This window comes from Bos indicus x Bos taurus, chromosome 7, assembly GCF_003369695.1.
Source record: "Bos indicus x Bos taurus breed Angus x Brahman F1 hybrid chromosome 7, Bos_hybrid_MaternalHap_v2.0, whole genome shotgun sequence".
In the NCBI taxonomy this organism is placed as follows: domain Eukaryota; kingdom Metazoa; phylum Chordata; class Mammalia; order Artiodactyla; family Bovidae; genus Bos; species Bos indicus x Bos taurus.
The window spans coordinates 3,896,869-3,919,194 of NC_040082.1; the positions used below are offsets into that span (position 1 = coordinate 3,896,869).

Consider the following 22,326-nt stretch of genomic DNA (forward strand, 5'->3'; position numbering starts at 1 on the left):
AGCTCCCCTCCTGCAATTGCCGCCCCCCGCCCCCCCAAAGGCTGCCAAAGTAACTTGGAGCGAAGCGGGGCGCGGTGCCCAGGGCCCCGGGCGGCGGCGGAGCCGTGCGCAGCCCGCGCCGCCGCCGCTGAGCCGGGCCCGGCGGGCCGGTGTATGTCTCCCCGCGGCCGCGGCGCGCCCCTCGCGGTGACTGCGCAGCGTGCCGCCGCCCGGCCGGGCGCGCACCGCCCTCTGCCCGGGTGACCGGCCCGCCGCCGCCGCCCGAGACCCAGCTTGGCACCCCTTCCCCCGCCCCCGCCGCCGCCGCCACCGCACACACACACGCACGCTTCTCTCCATCTTGCGCTTCCCTTTTTTCCTCCCGATCCCTCCAGCGGGGCTGCGAGTTTGCCTTGATCGCCCCTCTACTCCGTCGCCTTCTTTTCTTCTCGCTTGTCTCCCCCCGCTCTCAGCTCGCTGCGCGCCTCTCGCCCCTCTGCGTTTGTATTTATTCATATTTATCTGGCCCCCGCTCGCTCGCGCTCCCCCGCACTCCCTGCGTCCGGATCCCGGCTCTCTCCCCGGAGTGGCGCGTCGGGGGCTGCGCCGCTGGCCAGGCGTGATGCTGCACGTGGAGATGTTGACGCCGCTGTTTCTCGCGCTGTGGATGTGCGTGTTCAGCCAGGACCCAGGCTCCAAGGCCGTTGCCGACCGCTACGCCGTCTACTGGAACAGCAGCAACCCCAGGTAGGGCGGCGGGGGGTGGGGTAGGGGCTGTGGGTCGGAGAAACGGGGCTCCCCGGGCCTCGGGGGCCCTGCGGACGGAGCGGCGGCGCCCGCCGGGGATCCGCGCGCCCTAGCCGGCCGCGGCGCGCGCGCTGAGTCTGCGTGGGCTCGGGCGCGGGTTGCTTGGGAGGCGCTCGCGGGAAGCGCGCCTCTCGTGGGCCCCCTCTTTGTTGGGGTGCGGCGGGGGAGCCTGGGTGCCCCCTGGGCGTCCCCGGGGCCGCCCGGACTGGCGGCTTCTGCGCAGCGCGGGGGAAACGCTGGGAAAAGGCGGGAGCCCGGGAGTGGAGACTTCGCTCTTGCACCCGGGCCGACTGGCCGGCATCCGGATCCAGGCGCGGGGCTTGGGCGCGGAGAGCCTTGGGCGCAGCGCCGCCAGGGGCTCCCTCCTGGAGCCTGGCTGCGCAGGGATTGCGGGGGAGAACCCGCCAAAGATCCTCAAAGTGTGTGTGTGTGTGTGTGAATTTTTCCTTCCCTTTTCCCCCGATGCGCTCGGAAGGCGCACTGGCTGGGGGCAGGGAGGGGGCCCGGGAGGCGGAAGCTGGAGGTTTTTATTTTCCTCTTTTAATTGCGAGGAGAGCAGGCGGCCCCCCCAGTCCGTCTGGTCCTGGCGCTCTTGGAGGTGGGGAGGACGCTCCCTCCTCCTGCGCCTCCGGGTGGGCGCAGGGGGCCAGAAAGTTGGATGGAAGGCCGGGTCACGGCAGGCTGGCCGAGCTAGCTGCCCGAGTTGCCTGCCCCCGGAGGTGGGAGCCCTGGGTCCGGAGGCTGGCGGCGCCGCCGGAGGCACGCGGGCGGTCACCTGGAGCCGGTTCTCCGGCGCCGCCCGAGCCCGCCGGGGACGCGGGGAAGCCGGAGACTCGCGCCCCGGGCCGCCCGAGCGCTCGCGCCGGCCACCGGCCGCAAGCGGACGCTCCTTGCTCACAGCCCCGGGACGTGGGGCGCGGGGGGGCTTGTCCGCAGGGCCGGGAGGCCCCCTCCGGGTCCAGGGCAGGTCGCAGCTCTCCTTTCGCCCGGGCAGCAGTCGGCCCCGCTGGGCCCACTTTGCTCTGCGTCTCCGGGACCGAGGCCGGCTTCCAGCGGTGGGCTGGTCTCCGCGCCCTCCTTGGAGGAGGGAAACAGCCTCGCTTATACCGAAAACCCCAGCTTTCCCCCCCCCCCCCCCCCTTCCCCTGGGCTGGAGTGGAAGTTGGGAGGCCAAGGAAAGAGTTCGCGGTCGCTGCGCGCGTGGGGAGAGGCGCTGGCCGGCGCCTTAGTTTTTCCTCGCTCCCCGTGGCCCTCTCCGCCGGCCTTTGTTACTTTGGCACCGGAGGGCTTCCCCCTCCTGGAGGAAGGTCCTCTCCGCTGCAGACAGGGAGATCTCCCTGCTAGCGGTCCACCGGCTGAAAAACGGGGAGAGAGTACCCCCCTCCCACACACACACCCCTGCTGTCCCAGGAAAGACAGTCACACCCAGGTAGCCCCAGACTGATAGCAGCGCCTGGCCCAAGAGCAGACATCCCTCAAAGTTTGGCTGTAAAAAAACACATCTCCTGGAGAGGGTGATGGGATGGGAAACTCATTTCTTCTCTGACATGCCACTTACCACTATTAGGAAAAAAGACAAGAGAACCATCCTGCCAGAGGAGATGCCTTTTATTAAAGCTGACAAGACAAATAGGGCGAGCTTTCCAGTTGTGATGGTGTTAAAAGCAAGTCTCATTATGTTGGTTGGTTTTATTCCCCTTTGGGCTTTATTAGACAGCATATTCGAAAGAGAGGAATTTATATTTTAAACTTTAGTGCCTTATTAAATAAAATAGCAGTGCAATTGGTTCGTTGAATTTGGGACATTTTGCTCTTGCTTGTCTTTTCTTTTCCCCACCCCAAACTTCACAGGGTAATCTTTTTTTTTCTCATGGTATTCATTTATTGGAATACTAGGGAGTTCCACTCGTCCTGGAAGCATCAGCAACGTCCCCAGTCTACCCCTCCTTCTTAACCTGTCAAGCTAGTCTGAGTTAGTTTGAGGACATTTTATCTTAGGTTATCTCTGTTTTATGCTTTTGATACTGTTGTTTGGTTTGAGATTAGCACATTGATTTTTGTCACAGGTCATGTTTTTTAATAGATCTGCCCTGCCTGCGGAAAACTCTCTTGTTCAGGATGCCATGGTGTCTTTGAAGCTGCCCAAAGTTAATCTGTAGAATTTTAAAATACCAAGAGTATTCTCCGAGTCAGTGTTCTAATTTGAAGCTTGTGGAAATACTGTTTATTTCATCATTATCAATTTGATAATGTTTAAAAGGAAGAATGATGTACTCCCACCCAAGAGATTCAACTGTAATTTTAGTATTCTTAGAGATTTGTGACTGTGTTTCTCTTTATGTGTTACTGCAGTAAAACTTTTAAAAAGTAATATTTTAAAGCTAGGTACCGGTAGGCAGATTTATCTTAGAAATGTTGGTGCTTTTTTGCTGAATTAAGAAAAGTCAGCTTGGATGTAATTTAAAAGGAGCCAAATGCAAACTAAGTAATTTAGAAACAAACAGCTTATCACAAAAGATAGTGAAAAAATAGATTAGAAAATTTGAAGAGGTCTACTAATTTAAATTTTTTGTTTTACATTTTCTTTTTATCTATTGTTTTTATGTAAAGTAAGCTAGCCATGCCTTTTGATTTTACATGAATCATGTCTTTTAAGATTTTGCTAAATGAATAATATTATCAGAAGACTTCAGTCTTGTGGAAAAAAGTAGAGAACTTTAATTGCAACTTAAACAGACTTAAGAGATTTTTCTCCTGGAAGAAAAGTTAAGTGGGCACATTAAGATGGTAACAAGTGGATATTATGGCAAAATGAAGTAAATGAAGTATTTTAGCTTATACCTATGGACTTCAGTTTGAAAGTAAGTTTAGAATGAAATTAAAGTTAAGTATTATATCTTGATCACAAGGTTTAAATATCTTATACGTAACTTGTGCAGTCATAGTTTATGTGCTGTGTTGGGTTTCACTATTGAGAACTTTGATAATAGAAGTAGATCCATAGATCTAAGTTCACAGAGAAAAAAAAAAAAGGACAATTTATTTGCTGTCGGATAGTTTTACTCTTAGACTTGGTCTTCCCAGGTATTCACTTCTGAGAAATAAAGGTTCACTTTTTAAATGCTAATAACTTCTTAAATTTCCAGTGTTTATTGGGTGGTGGGCAACACTGATTCTATGTGTTGACTCGCTACAGATCTCAAAAATAGTGACTGGGACCTATCAATCTGGGCAGAAATATATGATAAGATTTTTGTAAGTGCATCTTTTATATTTTAAACATTTGAAGAATTGTATGAGTTTCACCTAAATAGTGAGAGTGATATTAAGATCCATTCAATGTTATGCTCTATTCTGAACTGGCCTGTTAGAGTTTGAGTAATTAAGAACCAAGTCAAGGAGAATATAGCTATTTGTCCTTAATTTAATAATGTAAAATACTTTTAAGTAACTTTTAAAAAAGATTTTCAGCTATAGAACTTTCTTTATATTCTCCCTTAGTAGCTACGCTAATAACCATAGAGATGGCTTAGTACTAAGAATATGCCTCTTAATCTGAAACATGCTATAAACAGTTTGATTCTTTCAAAGAAAATATTCAAACTGTGTCTACTGAAAAATTCTTGGATTCATTTGCCCATTTACCAAAATGATGCTGGGATAATTAAACCTATCTTCTACTGGTTTGCATTAATGGATGGAATGGTAAAATAATACAATGTGAAATATAACCATACTTCAAAAGTACTGATTCTCTTCACTTAGTTCTTTGCTTCTGTTAAGGTTTGAGAATCACCAATTTAAAATGTTATTCTCTTATGGGAAAAGATATCTCTATAGTTCATCTGGGATTTTATAAATTTCAACCTAATGGTATGTTTTCTTTGGACTTGTAAATTAAACATTTCATGTTAGAGTAGCAGGTAATTGACACCATTTAGTTTTGCTAACATGTAATCTTGAGTTGTGAAAGTGATAGGAATTCTAGATCAACACTTCAGAATCTTTCAGGCAGTATGTATGTGACTAAGCTGAGAGATGTAGTAACATTTTCCCCTAATCATAGCCCTTGCATATTATTTTCTCTTTCAGAATTCACTTGTTTCATTTTAAAAAGTCCAAGCTGTCAGTGTCATATATATATACCGTTATACCAACACTGTGCCTTTTTCACTGACAAACAAATGTCAGTATGGTCTAAATCTAAGAATCTGTTTTCAGGGAATATGGAAAGTTGATCTTGGTTTTGAAAGACCCTATCACCAACCTTAAGAACTCTAGTTTTAGAATTTTAAATCTTTTAAATAGTATTTCATATATTAGAAACAAAAGTTCTTGAAGTAAAAGACATTACTTAAGAGTCTTTTAACTTTGTTAACTCCTAACCTCAGTGTAACATTTTATTAGATACAGTGGGGTAACTTTGTTATTTTGGTGTTTATATCAGAGTTTTATAACCATCTGCTTTAAAAATAAAGCCTGTGTGATGGAAACTTATATCCTGTATTTTCACCCTTATCCGTTTGTAGGAAGCGTGAAGTGACTTTCCCTCCTCTTACCCTTTCTTTATCTAGAATTTTGTCGAAGAAAAGTGTGCTGCTTATTTTGGGCTAGTGTTCCAGAGAATTTTGAAAGCAAAACAAGCCATGGGGATGTTTTAGGTTCCACTGATTTTATGCATTGTGTTCTGTATTCGTAGTAAGCCATCAGAAACAGTCAACTGCCTTTTCCTTAAGAGACTGGAGCATCAGAGCTGTTTGAGGCACACTTGATGTACAGTCTAGTTTGGCATTTCCAGCGTGAGACCGAGGTCAATAAACTCTTCATGATGAAAAGAATGAGAGAGAGCCTTCAGTCAGTCGTTACTCCCTGTTAGTTGATTTCAGTGGTGTTAGCTAAGCCATTGGCTCACCAAAGGAGCATCTCGTCGCCATGTGTGTTCTGGCTGATAATCAAGAGTTGTAGAGGTCTCCCCATTTGAAGGCTGAGGATCGCATTTGGAGGGAACATTTAGTTATCTGGGGGCAAATTAACCTTGTGAATTTCTTGCCATTTAATCTTGTGAGATGCCTTCTGTCCAGTGGCCTGATTTCCTGTAGGATGGGACAGATAAAGATGAGCGTCTCCTTTTTTCTCCCCTGTTGCTATGAACCAAGCAAGCTACCAGCTTCATGCTGGGCCAAGAAAATGAATGAATACAATTAGTCCTTCAGGAGTCCTGGCCTTTGCAAGCTTAGAAGTATATGCCCAAAGAGTGTACCTTTGAGAAAGAGAAAACATTGAAATGGAAAATGAACAAAACATAGGAAGATGTTAAGAAGACAATTTCCTGTGAGCATTTGGTTCATTGTTTAATGTTTTTTTTTGTCCAGTATAAATAATTTGATTAATACTTTTTTAAGATGCGCCTTAGCCCTCTTCATTTTCTTTGTGTGTGTTGGTTTTGAATGACTTCAGGCAGTAATGAGAACTTAAAAAGCTGTGATATTTTATTTTAGATAATGAATCAGTCTTATGTTCACTGAGGCCATATAATCCATTTTCTTTTCAGAAACAGTATGCAGACTGTTAAAGTGGCAGGTCTGATTAGGATGTTGAAAAGGAAACGTGTGTGTCCTAAGTACAGTGAGGAAGGCCTGGCCTCCTACCAGGGTGCTCAGTCAGGGACTAGTCTTCCAAACCGAGAAAAAATTGCCTTCTGATCATTTGTGACGGATAACACCTTCATATTTAGGTGTAAAACCTCAAAGAGGAGTATGAGAAATGAGATATTAATATTCGCTTTAGTAATTTGTCTTATGATGGTGGTCTTAGACAGCGAAACATCAATAAATTGCTGTCTCTTTTAAGGGCCTGATTTATATTATTAAATTTATATTTTCTTCTGCTTCTCAGCCTAGACCCCGAGCTGTTTGGTAGAAAAGTTTCCTGTGATTAATTTGAACTTCCAGTGTTTCTGAATGGAATATTACTCACTACCAGGAGATCGGTTTCCCCTGAAATTTGCCTACATTCATGTTTTCAGAGATGTCAGTTACAAACCAGGCAGCACAAAGGCATACAAGCACTCCGTTTAGAATTAGGAAGCAATGCTGCGGGGTTTTCTGTATTACAACTATTATGCCTAGTTTTTAGCATAAATAAAAAAGTTCCTTATATTTTACTATTCTTGATAATCTATACTCCTGATTGTACTCTGAGGGATTTATTGCGAACTACTGAAATCCCTATACTATTTTCTAATCTGAAATCCATGTAGATGGAAACTTGACTTTGAGGTTTTTGAATATAGTATTCAAGCAGGGAGTCACAAATTTCAATAAAACCATTATTTTAAGACAGTGAAAACTTCTCCTTGAGTTAGCCAGTTGCTGAGAGACCGTAGTGTGCCACAGTGAAGGTTAGCTCAGCTTTCATTCAGGTGGAATTCTATCATTTTCAATAAGGAAAAATAAACCTTTGTCATCTCGAGAAACATCCTTCGTGCAATTGACAGTTGACAGGTTGAAGAAAATGTTACTGTCAGGCCTTATTTTCCCCTCAAGTGAGAAATAAAAATAGTTTTGAGTGATTTTTTTCGAAAAAAAAAATCTATTTTAAATTATTTCAAAATGGAGGGGAAATGTTTTCAGCTTTTACATATATGTCATAGAATTAATCTGCCATTTGCTTCAGGGAAGGTCATCAAAGTGCCGTTCCCATAGGTTATCTCACAGCTTAGTTCCTAGGGTATTAACTTGAAAAAGCCAAATTCAGCTGATTTGTTTGTGACAGGGTATCACCGAGCATTTTCTGATGGAGTTCTGTAAAAGATGTAAGAGACCAATATTATTCCTTTTACTACTTGTCAAGTGACCTGATTCTCAGAACTGGGGATCGCGGTTCTGGTGTGAAGGACGGGTGGGAATTTGGGTTTTGTCGTAGCTCTGTGTATGTGCATTGGACCTTCAGGTTATTAGCACACTAAGAGCAGACCTTTTTTAAAAAAAATAATGGCTTTGCTATTAATACTTTTCAGTCACTGCCCAGCCTAATCCGTAAGTTTCCATGTGGAAGTGCATGCATATATGCTTGGAGATGAGAAAAAACATATATCGAAGTTCTTGTTTCTCGATTTAGAAAAAGCTAGGTTTTTGGCTTTCAGTTAAATCAGCGTTTCTTTTCTTTCCCCCAGAAGCAGCCATCTTGTTTTAAGACCGACTTTATTTCTTTCATGAAAATGGTCCGGAAATGAATATGGACGATAGGAAAGGGCTAAACCACTTTATAGTCATTTTGAGCAGGGATCCCCCTTGAAAGCTCTGTCTTACCTGTGAGCACACTGAAAATGCTATCTTCTCGAATTTAGTTGTCAAAAATGGATATTTTAACTTAGTAATGATATGTTTTAAACCCAGGCATATTATAGTTTCATGTTAAGTATTGGGCTGTACCATATTTACATACGTATTTTTCTCTTGAAACTTACAATTTCTCAGTCATATATTAATGTCTCCTATTATCACTGCCCCCCCCCCCACCCTGATGTTCTTTTTCTCACTGTACTAAGTAGTCTCTTAAATTTGTTGGTTGATAAATATTTTTTCCCCCAAATTGCTCAGCAGTCCAAAGAATCTTTTTCTAGTATGTGGTACTGATAAAAACATAGGTATCTCCAAAAAGAAGCATTTGGGGTGCTTTAAGAAGTGTTATACAAAACCAGAGCCTTTCCGCTCCCTGCAACATAGGCTTTCACAGTCTCATGACTAAACCGTTCCTGTGGGTTATTACAGTTATTTTGGAAGTAAATTCATATTTGTTATTAAAAATAATGTGAGTGCCCTGAGACTGTTGTATTTTCCACCATGTTTTAAATTTCTGGATGCATTTGGAGGAACATGTGGCCTAGTAAACTTTACCAAAAATTTATATTACGCTTCTTGCTACTGCATCTGCTTGATGATGTCTGGGAACCTTATTCCTGTGCACTGCAATAAAAACAGAAATTCTTAAGAATAATTTCAAAGTACCCTGCCTCAGTCAGTCTGATTAAACTGGGCACAGATTGAGTACTGCTGATGTCACAGATGGTTTTAGTTCATTAGAAGTAGGATTTTTGTTGGTTGCAGGGGCAGTGTGAAGGCGATGCATAAAGTACATGTTTTGGAATAAGACGTTCATCTCATGGACTTCTCGTTACAGTCCAGGTGGGAGTTAACAGCTTCTGTTACCAAAACCCTTTCCTCCACTATCCATCATCTGTTGTTCTGTGGCTGATGGAGAAGGCTACAATAACCAAGTTGTTCAAAGTGACCTTTTTGTTTGAAATGAACTAGCAAATTACTTTTGTTTTCCCTTCCTGCCTCTAAGGTGTCAGAATGTCCATTCTGGTTTCAGTAGTGATTTATTTATGCATGTAGAAACTGTAATTAATAATTAGCTCTTGCCTCTGAACTATGAAAGCACATGTTGTAAGAGTAAATGGAAGCATCTTCTCCTGTCCAAAATGCTGTTTTGCGGTTTTGAGGCGGTCGTGGCTTATTTTGGTGGGATAATTGTAGTGCTGATCGTGGTCTAGATGTTGATGGTGGTGGGCGTGATGTGAAGTTTTGTGGTTCACAGGTGCCAGCGGAAAATATGGCTTTGTCACATTCCCCCAACTTTAATAATAGATAGGGGATTTGACCTTTTGGTGAGGTTTTCTTTAATAGTATTTCATTTTATGGAGTCAAATGGGGATTAGGGAGGAAAGGAAAAATAAGTCTAGATATGGGGAAGTCATCTTTTGTGTTCAACAATTAGGTTAAACAAAGTGGGGGCAAATGAGCCTGGTTCCCCTGCTGTTGTTTCGGGGCCAGAGAATACAGGCAGATGTCGGCCTGTGGACGTGGTGACCTCTGACCCACACAGCACGACCGCTGCCCTGGCTCACAAGTGTCCCCAGCGAGCATCCCGCCGCCGCAGCAGCCCCCTTTTGAAGTGACTGACACTGGTGATGGAGAACCTGAAGGGGATTCTGTAGCTATTTGCAGCTCTCCCAAATCTAAGCCTGCTAGCTTCAGTTTTAACTTCCTCACCTTCCCTTTGATGAACCACGTTTCTTTGTGTGGCTTAGACAGCGCTTCTGTGACTTCCAGAAGGGACCTGTGGCCCCGTAGTCCCCATCAGTCTTTTCCTCCCAAGAAATTTATTCATCGGGTTGGGATAATGGAGGAGGCTCAGATGTATGGTTCCGCCGCACCAAGTGTGTGTCTGCTTTATTTAGCTAATATGTTTTTCTTTTTTTTTTTTTCTAAGACAGGTGAAAGCAGTGATTTTGTTGCAGGCCTTTTCTTGTAGCTTCTGCTTTGCAATCTTGCCCGTAACCCCTGGGTTCAGACAGACCATTAACCTTTCAGATACTGTGGCATTCAGAATTTTCTTCATATATTTGTTTACTGTTACTGCTTCAGGAAACTTTTATGCCTATTTCGGGAGTTTTCTGGCAGGGGCTCTGTTTATTAAAATCTAGTGACCCGGCACTAAATGGGGTACAGTTCAGATAGTGGGGCTCCTGACGGGGTTTTGTGTCAAACCAGAGAAAATAATAGGGAAGTGAAAGCTGCCAAAATGTGTCTCCCAATTACTAATTAATCAGGCGAGAAAGGACCTCAGTGACGGAGCTGGTGTCTGCCATGACAGCAAAGAAAGGGACGCCTGGTTTTAAACGCTGGATAAAGCAAACTCAAGTAAGCCTCAGGGGACACAGCACCCAGAGAGCTGATATCACAAATGTTCATTTTTTACATCCATGTGAAAACCAAAATTGAAACTGAATCGTTGTAGTTCACTGATAGTATCAAGACAGGAAGCTATTCTTTATGCATTTTGCTTATTAATAAGCAATGTCTTTATTCTTATAAATATTTTAGTATGGATTTAATAGTATTCTTGGTTTTAGTATTGATGTAGCATTGTATACATACTTTATCCTCGATAGAGACTCGGGGGGAAACATTAAAAATTTCTTTTTTTAATCATATGCCTGTCATCCATATTTTAAGCATTGCTGTAATTGAAGAACAAAATTCTCCCCTCCCCTGGAAATATATGTGTTTGCTGTCTCAGAGTTTCTAGTCTCCTCTACCTGTGTTCCAACTATGGTTGCCGGACCCATAATTAAATGCCTGTTACTAGTGTATTTTTTCCATAGCATTTACAACCTAAAAAGAAGAGGGTCTTGTGTGGAACTATAGCTGTCAGGGGAACAATGAAACTAATTACACACTCTGCTGTCACCATTGTCAGCTATACTCTGGGGACACCAGCAGCGTGCTGGAGTGTGGGTGTGTATGTATACAGGGTATTCCATGTGAGTATACTCTCATGGGGTCACGCATACCTGATGGCGTAACCTAAAACTCTGGGATCCCTGAAGCAAAAAAAAACAAACAGTATAAAGACAGTCTAATTCAGTTAATTAAATAGAAACAAAGCGATTCTTGATTGGGAAGAGGACTCCCACTTTATTTATTTATTTTTTTAAATTAATTTTATTTTATTTTTAAACTTTACATAATTGTATTAGTTTTGCCAAATATCAAAATGAATCCGCCACAGGTCCCACTTTAGTATTTGTTCTTGAAAACCTGACCTGGGAGAGTCAGCAATACTTATTGCTCTGAATGTCTCCTTATTTTGAGTGTCATTTTGGGATGGTCCTGTTATCCATACATCTGTGCCCTTTATTTACTGGGTAACTATCTCTTTCACACATTGTTATTTCTTAGCTCTGGAGTTTGGTGTTGGTATCTGGTTGTTTGAGGACTGATCGCTTTGTTTATTATGTATATCTCTCTGTTCCTGTATTTCTCCTTTGATGGCTTTGGCCCATTTCACTCTTCAGTAGGTGGATTTGGGAAAGAAAATTAAAAAAAAAAAGATATTTCTGAGATGTAGAGGAGTTCTGGTGTGAGATTTGGTAAGAAGAGACTTTGTGGCTATTGAATAACTTGAGGTTTGGAATCAGTTTTGAATTTCAATCATCCATGCCATTCCTGTTCTGTGGTACCACATAGAATCAGGACTTGACCGTAAATAATATTTTCCATTACTACTTTGATTTCTTGGGTGAGTTCTCCTTACTGTATTTAAAACCAGAGCCAAACGGGTAAATGCAGGAATTATATGTTGATTTAAACTGAGTTTTCCGAAGTTTTCACGTTAAAGGAATATTATAAAGATCAATATCTAACGGTGGTAATATATTTCTGTATTGGATATCTAAAAGCTACAATTGGTAAAACATTGAGTGATACCTTCAGACAGTGGAAGGCACGCAGTGGATTCAGAGGTGGGTGAGGCCACATCTGTGCCCTTAAGGACCTTGCAATTTTGTGTACATTTAAGAACTGTATACACATGATCACAATGCAGAGAGGAAGACACTGTTCTCGTCACATATGTGATCTTCACCTCTGGATTTATTCAGCAAACGTTTATTGAGTGTCCACCGTGGGTCGGGTGTGGCTCTTGGTGCTGGGGACAGTGCAGTAAACAATTCAGAAACAGCACCCATACCATCCTGAAGCAGTCAGTTTCCAATTTCTAGATCACTGCTTTTCATACTCTGATGTGCCACAAGTCCTCTGAGAATTTTCTTGAAATGCAGAATTTAATGCAGTAGATCTGGGGTGGGGCCTGTCTGCATCTGTAGTGAACTCTCTGATACTGATTCTGCTGACCCAGGAAGCACAGTTTGAGCAGCCAGCTTCTAGATAAATCAGCAGGGAGAGAGATCACTTCTGGTTCCTCACCAAGGGCTCCTGGTTGTTCTCGCCCTGAACTGCCTGTGTGGTTCTGCAGTTTCTCAAGGGGCTCAGTGTGTGCAGGAGTGTGTGCAGGAGTGCAAGTTATTTGTCTTCAGACCCGGTGGTCGTCTTTATGTCTTGCGACTTTACCCCCAGGTCTCGGACAAACAAAATAGATTTTTACATTGAGGTTTATGCATCGTTAAAATGCACCGCTAACAAAAGTAACCGGCCAGGGGTTTGGACGGAAGTCTTGCTCTCTATAGACAAATCTTCTGGAGTGAAAAAATTGTCTTGGTCCAAAAAATCTGAGGATCCTGTCATAAATGTCTCAATATATTTGCAAACCCTCCCCAGAGATATTTTCTGTGGCAATGCCAGAATTACACCTCAGAAACAGATTTTTAAGACTTTCTAAGTGAAATCCATATGGTTAAGTGAAATCCATATGGTTAAATGAACCCCAAATGTTCACTTTACATCCAGCCCAGAAGATGACTAACAACTTTTGTGCTTCCTCTGACAGGGTTTCTTGTGGGTGACGTTAGGAGCCTACACTTCTATGGAGATTTGGGGAAAATACCTATCTGCTCTAAAATGCCATAATTTTAGTGTCCTTAGTGGGAAATCTTTGTTTCTGTAGAGTCTCAGTGGTATAAATACGTTTGTATTTTTTTCATAGCCTGTATATCATTTGCTTTTGCAAAACAATTGTGTGATGCTTGTTTTCACGAATAAAGGGTGAAAGTAATTAAATTCAGATTACCCTGCCTGCTTATTTATTGTCACTTCCTCTCTGGGTGTGTGAATACAATATTCCCACTCTCCTAAGTGAACTTGAAAGTCTTTGAAAGCATAAGTAGACTTATTCAACTGATACACCTCTATGCAACGATTATTGAAAGATGAAACTGTCTTTAGATCAGCTATATTTGTATGAAAATAAGCCAAAAGAAGGGGAGGATGGTGAGCACTCTTAATTCACGCATACTTTCATTTTCTAACAAAAATTTTGCTGATGCCTTTTTATAGTTAATTATCAAGCAGAAGGAAAACTTTTCATTTTTAAATCCTTGGCAAAAATGGGCTTAATTATTGTGTAACTTTTGTGAGAACTATGAATATTATTTAGAATAGTAAATCAAGACATGTCTCTTTTGCTTGACTTTTTGTAGCTTAATGTTTATGCTCGTTAGGGTGTAAATAAGCGTCTGGGGCAATGACTTTGAGGTGACATCCACTTCAGTGTTCCCAGTCTTATGATTCTCACAGATAAAGAAGTTTGAGAATCTTCCATGACTTTGTGTGAACTTAAGGGTGTCCTAAAAGAGACGTATGCTTAGAAGATTGTTAAATTTAGAAGTAGGATATCTTCATTGATTAATGACGTCATTTGCATATCCCTAAAGGAATGGCTTTGTTCAAACTGGAGTTGACACACCTAAGCTTTGTGGTCATTGCCATGTTTAGATAAAGCAGAAGATGCTCAGTAGTCCTCATTATGGTTTTGCCCCTCCATTTTTAAAAAAAAGGAAAATAAATACATTGAATAGCTTTTATTTAACTCATGGCTGTTAACAGTGATTTGTCCTCATTCACCAAACAGTTTTTATTTAACTCAGGACTATTAACAGTGACTTCTCAGATTAATAGGTTGTAACCGAGTTCTTTACACATCGATATTTGTACATTTACAGACTGCCTTGATGGTATAAAGTAAAAGCATTGAATTCATGTACCTTTTTGTTTTGAATTTTATAATAGCAGCTGTTTTGTATAAAACTTCAAGTGGGTTTACATGTTGACTAGGCACGGCTCAGAGAGGAAGATGTTAAAAATCCTGTAACCGATAGATTTTTAATTGTCTTTGTTAACATTTTAGTTACATTTCAGATCTAGTTAAATTTCAGCCCTGAGTCTAAATACACCATTCCTTTCATAGTGATGAATTTGAACCTCAGTTTCTTCATCCTAACAAATAAATGGGCATGAGAAAATTGTCTGCCTCAGATCTGTGAAAATTTGAAGGAAAATACAGTAGGACTTTAAAAAGGGTTATAAAAATTCAAATAGAGATTGAGGGGGTACCTCCGTTTGCATTGACGCAACTCTGTAACTCCATATGTTCTTTTAAGTTGCATAGAAATATATTCTTGCAAATAATTTATTGTCAAATCATCATGGAAGATTTGACCTTTTAAAAAATCAAGTCGTCTTATTTTGTAATACGTATCATCCCTGCTAGATACTAGTTATGCATTTACATCAGATTTCCTCTTAAAGGAATTCACATTTTAGGCTTATCTTGTAATTTCTCTGAGAGTAATAAAGTGTGAAGACTAGACACTGGAGAGGCCAGTTGGCTGGGGCCTTCTTCCAGAAAGGAATTTTGGATCTCCTTTGTAAAGTTGGTGCTCCCAGCTAATCTCTGCTTCATTGCTTCCTCTTTGACGTCTGAAACCCTAATATTCTGCTTTGGACTTCACAGGTATAATGAGGTATCTCCATCTCAAAGGAGAATTTAATGAATACTGACACCCTTTTGGAGAATGCTTGTATTTCCAATGAGGAGCTTGTTGAAACAAATCAATTCCTGTCTGGGACTGTTCCTCACGGGCAGCGTGGTTGTCTCTGGGATCCTTGGATTCTTCTGCCTGCTACTGCCAGAAGAACAGGGCTGAGCCTCTTGACGCCTCTGTGCTTAAAAATCTCCTGTTATCGACTGCTTTTAAACTTAGTGCATGCTAATTATACACACATTGATGTTAGGAGCATAAATAGATCATAACAACATCTAGCTGGGAAAGGAAACAGAATTTGTCAAGGCACACGTATTGGAATGCACTGAAACCTGAGTTTCTTTAACACATTACTGTCAAAGGGCCACTTTCCTCTAGAATTGTCTGGTGGTGACTCAAAGCAGGTTTTACTTCATATGTTTATAGTTAGTCAGAAGAATAGCAAGTGTTCCTGTTACTTGTTTTAGAATAGCAATCGTATATGATTATTTTGTGACACTTTTCTCCTGATGATATAAACCTCACTTAAGCTCCTCCCCACAGTGTAATTCATAAGGGAAATTCTCAGTGATCCTTAAATCACTGTAACCCAGAGATTTCGTGACAACCAAGGGCAGCGCTTGGCCAGTAGCAATAAAACTGACGTGAATATTAGCAATAGCAAAATTATTTGAGAGACCCCTGATGACTCCGCATAACTGATTTCCCTTCAGAGTTCAGCGTTTCAATGTTTGGAATTGCTATGCTCACCAGAGTATCAGTCTGATTTTACGTTTGAATTGTGTCATACAGAAGTGGGTTTCTTTGGCCCTGCTAAATTGGAAGGTAAGATTTGTCAAGAGAATGAGCTTGCTATGAGTTTATTTTGAGTTTTAAAATTTGCAATTCTAGGTTACCTGGACTCAGTGCCTGATGAATGATTAATGGTTCCAATCTCTCCCGTGTTCTAGGCTTCCTTTCTTGGTGATAGAGTAGTCAGGAAGTTTAAATTTTGATGACTTACTTTATTGACACTCTGTATTATTAAGAAAAATAATTCCTTACAACTCATGTATCAATTTAAACATATCAGCTAGAGGCTTCATTTCAGCTAGGCTGACTCAGTATTTTCTTTCCATGAGAGCATGTTGATTGATCAAATTGAGTGTATAGCAATCCAGTAATTCCTTAAGATGTTGAAATGATTAGATTGAGTTGCATTTAAATTATTTAGCTTTTATTAATATGGTAAGTTATGTAGTAAAGATTAGAGCTGAACATATTTCAGTGCCTTTGATGAATTTAAATAAACATGATGGAAGAAGCCTACCCTGATAACCTAACCTCCTACCTCATATATTTTGAGGAGGAGTATTTTGAATTCTCTTCATTCTCTCTGTGAAATGCCAAATTATGTCAATGTTTTTTACATGTCTAAAATATAGACAGTGGTGAACTGCCTTTTATGATTAGGTTGCCATAAACTCGAATTTTAGCGTTTGGACAGTTGCAAATTGTCTTCAGTTTCTCTCCTGTTGAACTTTTCAGATCATCTGACTGTCCTTCTAGAAATATTATAAAATGCGAATGGCATGTATAGTTAGGTCTTTAAGCACAAACAATGACGTCTACTTACTGATTTGAATGCATAATAAGCATCATAATTGGTTATAGCCAACAACTATGAATTTCTTGCCTCAGATATCTAACTGAAATCTGAGGTAATTTTTTATGGTTGTAATCATTTTAGTAAAAACTTCCCAACTGTAACTTCAGGTTAGTTTTCTGACAGTTGACTCCTTGAAAAAAAAATAAACCAACTGGGCAAATATAAAGATATTTATAGTTAGTTCATTTTATTTTTTAATAAAAAGAGTATCTCTATATTTACACCAACAAAAGGCTACGTAAACTTATGGAAAGCCTCCACTGATCCCAGTATAGTATTAGAACTACCACCTTCCCCATCCCACCTGCCATCCCTTGGTATGGGACTGTCATTGGTGGGAAGAGAGTGTTTGTGACTTTTCTTTCCCCAGTTCCTCTCTTCAAAGGTAAAGATTTGCCTTCTGAATGCTGCCAAGCAGGAGACATGCGTAGTAGTCTTCACCATAGCTAACTCTGAACTCTGGGTGTTTGGTGATCCGAGTTTCCTTTTAGGACGCACTTGAATTGGTGGTATACCTGGCATCCAGTTCGGGAGTCAGCCAAGGAGTTTGGAGGAACCTCCCCTAGGGCCCTTGTGGGCAGAGAAGGCAACCTTTGGCAAGCTCAGGGTGCCTGATCCCATCAGGGCCCTGCTGGCAGGACGTGCAAGGGGTCACACTAAGTGGATTTGCACCACTGCCCAAGGAGGAGTGTGAAGACTGCAGTCATCAGTGTCCGAAGATGGTTGGTTCTTCTTGGTAGAAACTGCTCATTCAGGTCGAAAGTCTAACCTGTTTGGTTGAATGGCCTCCCTTCCTTTCTCTGAGAAAGTGGTTTGGACAGTAATCTACTTAATCTAGCTCGACAACCCTCTTCCTGCTGGTTAAAATAAAATCTAGAAAACTCGGGGGACTCCCCAGTGTTGGGTTCTGCTTGGAAGGAGCTTCAAAACAGCGGCTGCAAACTGCGGTCCATGCCGACCGGGTCCGGGGCTGGCTGGACCGCTCAAAGCCGCCTGTGGTCCCGTTTGGGCAGCACCCAGAGCCGGCTCGGGTCTGCGTGTTAGGAGGAGAGAAGGGCCGCGGGGCGACCACCAGGGCTGGAGCTGGACTCGGACAGGCGCCCGTGTGGGGAGAGGCCGGCGGCCTCTACAGCCAGCAGGAACCGAGGCCGGCTCCACAGACGCGGGGAGACCCGCAGAGGAGCGCGAAGGTGCGGAGCTCTGGGTCCTGGCGGTCCCGCGATGCTGTGTTCTCACGGGCACCGCAAAGGGAGCCTTTTGCTGGAGAGGAGCGAGAGAGGGGGCGGGAAACCTGGATTCCAGGCTGATCCTCCTCCCTCGCGGGTACCTGTCCGGATGCCTCTGTCAGGCTTTGCAGCTTCAGCTGTCATGTCAGATTCACACTCTCTCGGGTCTCCTAAGTGCTTCAGCTTCCCCCAGGTATCGGACGGGCCAGGGACAACCATATGCCATCTGAAGTGAAGAGGCGATGTCCTTATTACATGAAACATTTCAACTTTTTTTGGAAAGAAAATTAAATCGTTGAAATGTGGAACAGATTCCCTTGTTTCAAAAGTGGAGTACTTTGAGTGAAAACTGACTGTATTTTTTTTTTTTTTTTTACCATTCAATTCAAGAACCCAAACAAACAGCTGGCTGACTTATGTTTTAGTAAAAACCATCCTGGTACATTTACTAACTGGAAAAGTAAACATCCTTAAAATGAAATTCTCATGCGTCCTGACTGCTAAGTGATTTTTAATAAAGACACAGTGAAACCAATCGCATGTCTGGACGGCCTTTCACTTTGACGGATACTGTAAACGTCCCTGCATCTTAAATGCCTGTCTTTCTGTGACATTTGATGCGAACACACCAGGGCTAAAGACCACATGCAGGCACATACCAACACAATTAGAAAATGCATTAATTGTCAAGGCAGTGATCAGAATGTTCTGCTTCACTCAGGCTAATAAGGAGCAACTAACAAATGATGTCACAACAAAGCCTGGAATGCTATGAACAGAGAGAAAGCGCATCTGTTCAGGGTATCAGGAACTGCTTCCTGAAAGAGGAATACAGTAGTGTAGGCTTTGGACGATGGATATGATCTTCATAGAGATGGAGACAAGCAGGAGAAGACCATTCCAGGGAGTCACAGCAAGAGGAGTGAAGACTTGCTGGTGGTAGCTTTGGAGGTGGATTTGGGGGCCATACAGAAAGTAGTTCATTCTGAGTCAATGAGATCCGGTGCAAGATTGGAAGCTTGGGCTGCAGTGGATTAGCCATGTTGTGGGGTGTCACCAAGAAGCTTCTCATATTGAGGGGAGGGTCATTATGATGGATTATTCTTTATAATGGGTGAGCTAGCTGAGTGCTCATATGCGTTATCATTGTTCTGCACCATTGTGTATCTCAGCTGCTGTTTAATTGACTTGCAAATATAACCGGTACTGGAAAATTTTGAAGGTCTCGAATTAGGTCTGGTTCATAAGTGGTTAGGTGGTAGGAAGGTAAAAACCGGGGCAGTTTTAGTATTTCCAGATGGCACCGCATGGTGCTCTATCACACATAAATTACTTCTCTGATTTCTAGATTGAGCAGTTGTTTTCAAACTTAATTTTTAGCCCCCCCCCCAAAAAAAAACCCCATTATTTGCAAAGATCATTAGCAGAAAACTAATATGTAAAAAAAAAAAAGCAGATGCCATCATTCAAACATCAGGCTGCATTTAGGAGAGATTGGCAGCTAGGGCACCCCCTCTTCTGCTCCAGAGAGGCTGTGCAGAGGCTCCCTGGGCTGGCTGTATGAGTCCCTTTTCAAAACCCCAAATACAGCCTGGGTGATTACTTAGAGGAGTGCGGGATGATTCACCCCTGCCTTTTCAGGCACAGAAGGGGCCCCGTGCCCCTCTGGAGATGGAGGTATTTCTCCCATGGCTCCCGTTTATCAAGCCCTTACTGTATACCAAGCATGGTGCTTTACGGACTCCTCAGTCATTATCAAGTATTTAATCTGGACAACACCTTCTAAGAAGAAGGCATTATAATGACCCTGTTTTACAGATGAGAAAACTGAGCTTTATATACTTTGACCTTAGCCAGTTAGGTGGCCCTTAACTGCTTCTTAGCTGGGCTGTGTGGAGTGACACTCCATCTAAGAGAACTCAGTGAAGTATCGAAAGGTCACCTTGAGATAGAAGGTTCCAGGAGGCAAAGGGGATAAGAACATAGAGACTGTATGCTGATACGAAAGGAGGGTTAAAATTGCACACCTATGTTCCCCCTTGTTGAGCGTTTAATGGACTGAAAGGTTGCAAACTGCAACTGGTTACCTACAGCAGATAATTAGTACCCCTGGAGGTTAAATGTTTCATGGACTCATTCTTTGGCGCTAATTGTGAGTCTGTGTGTGTTGTATACGAAGAATACTGGGACTAGTAGGGAATTCACATGCCAGCTAGCTGTTCCTCTATGTGTTTGGGTAAGCTTGACTCCTGAGGCCTGGCTAAATATAATAATATTTTCAAAAGAATTTCAGGAACATTTGTAGAACTCCTTAGAATAAAAGCTGGAGTTTAACAATCATATTGTTGGGAAAAGTTCACCTATATTTCATCTAAATTCCTGTACTTTTGGTCAGCTTTGGTTTACATAATAACTATGAATTCACTTAAAATTAAAAAAAAAAATACAGCTTCCGCCTCCTTCACATTCAATACGTTCTGATCAAGAAGCGTGTGTTTTTAATGGTATCGAGAACAGCCTATGAATGCTTGAATTGACTCTGTGTCCCAAACCCCACTCCACACTCCCATCTCTCCCCTTTTCTTACTTCCTTTCATCATGGGAGTTTTTTGTCCGATAGCTTAACAGCCAGTAAATTATTCCTGATTAGTTTCAAAGACAAAAGTCCCCCGATAGGATGTGGGTGGCTCAGGTTCCTCACTACTCTCTGGAGAGACAGCATGGGAAGGAAGAAAGAGTTTTCGCACCTTATCCATAGTGGACATCTGCTTTGCAGGCTAACCCAGGTCTGTCAGCTGAAATATGTGCCTGGAAACATGGGGTGATTCATCACCAGGCAGAACCTTTGTGGCTCTGCAGTGGAAGTTCTTAGCCCTTCTTCTACTTCAGTGTATATGAATGACATTGATACGCAGATAATCCTGAGTTTGTGTATACTATCTACATCTTTGTTTGTGTTCTGTTCCCTGGATGATAAGACTCTTGACGTCAGGGATTGTGGTTTATGTACAGAAACACTACATACAAGAACTGGCCTGGGATGGTTAAAAATCTGAGGCACATCCTGGGTATAATTCTCAGCTTCTCAACTTAGCAGGTGCTGTGGGCCTGGACAAGTTGCTTAACCTTTCCCTGGTTTACCTACCTCAGCTGTAAATGAGAGGAATAAAGCTATTTATCTGTTAAGTCTTATTGTGATTATTAAATGACATGTTACATTAGAACAATGCCTGGCACAGAGTATGTGATTCGTAAATGCTAGCTACTAATAAATACTTTTGCGTGACTTTCTCTATTTTCATTATTATGTACCAAAAAAAAAAAAATCTTACACTGGGACAGAGATGTATTAAGGAGATAGCATTGACTGTCTTTGGAGTCAGGGTGATCTGGGTTCAAATGCTGATTCTTTAACCCTCAGTTTCATATGTGTAAAATAGAAAGTATGTATAATTTGTGATGATTAAGAGGAAAGTAAATGCATTTAAAATACCTGCTGCAAAGTATCCCCTCTGTGAAATCTGGTTATTATCATTATTAATTTGGAGAATTACTCACATGAGTGTTAGCCTATGAGATGAATTAGCCCACAGTTCCTGTCTTCATTTCATTTTCTTGCCTGCCTGTTGCCAAATGTTTTGGTGATCTAACTGAACTCATGTATTAATTGAGTGGAAATTCTTCTTTCTGATTTTGTCAGTTTGAAAGATGAAACGTTTGAAAAAAGAAATAAGGCCTGGTGACGTGGATGCCACTTTTATTTCCTCCCAACCCCGTGTTTGGCCTTAAGCAGATCACCAAATGCTCCAGGACTCGTTTTCATCTTGACCACAAGAGGTGGTCGCCTGTGCTAGAGCATCTGACTTGGAAGATCCGAACGAGTCAGTGCTTTGACACTACTTGACTTTGACCTTGGGCAAGTCACTTAACCTTGGGCGAGTCCAGTTCCCTCATTTGTGAAACCAGAGGATTGTTGTCCTCTGGGAGGTCATTGTCAACTTCATGAATCCTTCCATCTCTTTAACTTCCTTGGTTAAAATGGATCCTGTATTCCCCCCACCCTTTTAGCTTGTCAGTGCAGAGGAGGTAACACATATGTGTCTACAACACGTCTAAACTTTTGAAGAAAACACACAGATTATTTTTTTTTAACTTTCAAACTTAAAATTTTTTTTTTCTGTGTTACTTCTAAACATGATTTAAAGGATTTATCTGGAAAGCTATCCTGAAATTATAGTTAATTGGTAAGAAGAATAATATACAATTTCAGAGCTTTGGGTACATGTTTTATACCAAAACAAGTCAAGCCGCCTTCATCCAAGTTAATGAATCCAATCCTGAGATTTAACACAGGGAGACTTTGGCAGAAATGTATCACA

General features: G+C 42.2%; 1 protein-coding gene across 2 annotated transcripts in view; it reads left to right on the top strand.

Annotated features, from left to right (window-relative positions):
• Positions 1-303: 303 nt before the first annotated feature.
• The window catches only part of EFNA5 (ephrin A5), a 289,572-nt gene continuing 267,549 nt past the window's right edge, over positions 304-22,326 (top strand). The window contains exon 1 of one of the 2 annotated variants that reach the window (XM_027545480.1): positions 304-726. In XM_027545480.1, coding sequence (XP_027401281.1) covers positions 602-726 — 125 coding nt within the window. In that variant the 5' untranslated portion in view covers positions 304-601. The remainder of the gene's footprint in view (positions 727-22,326) is intronic. The other variant, XM_027545479.1, reaches the window with a different exon arrangement.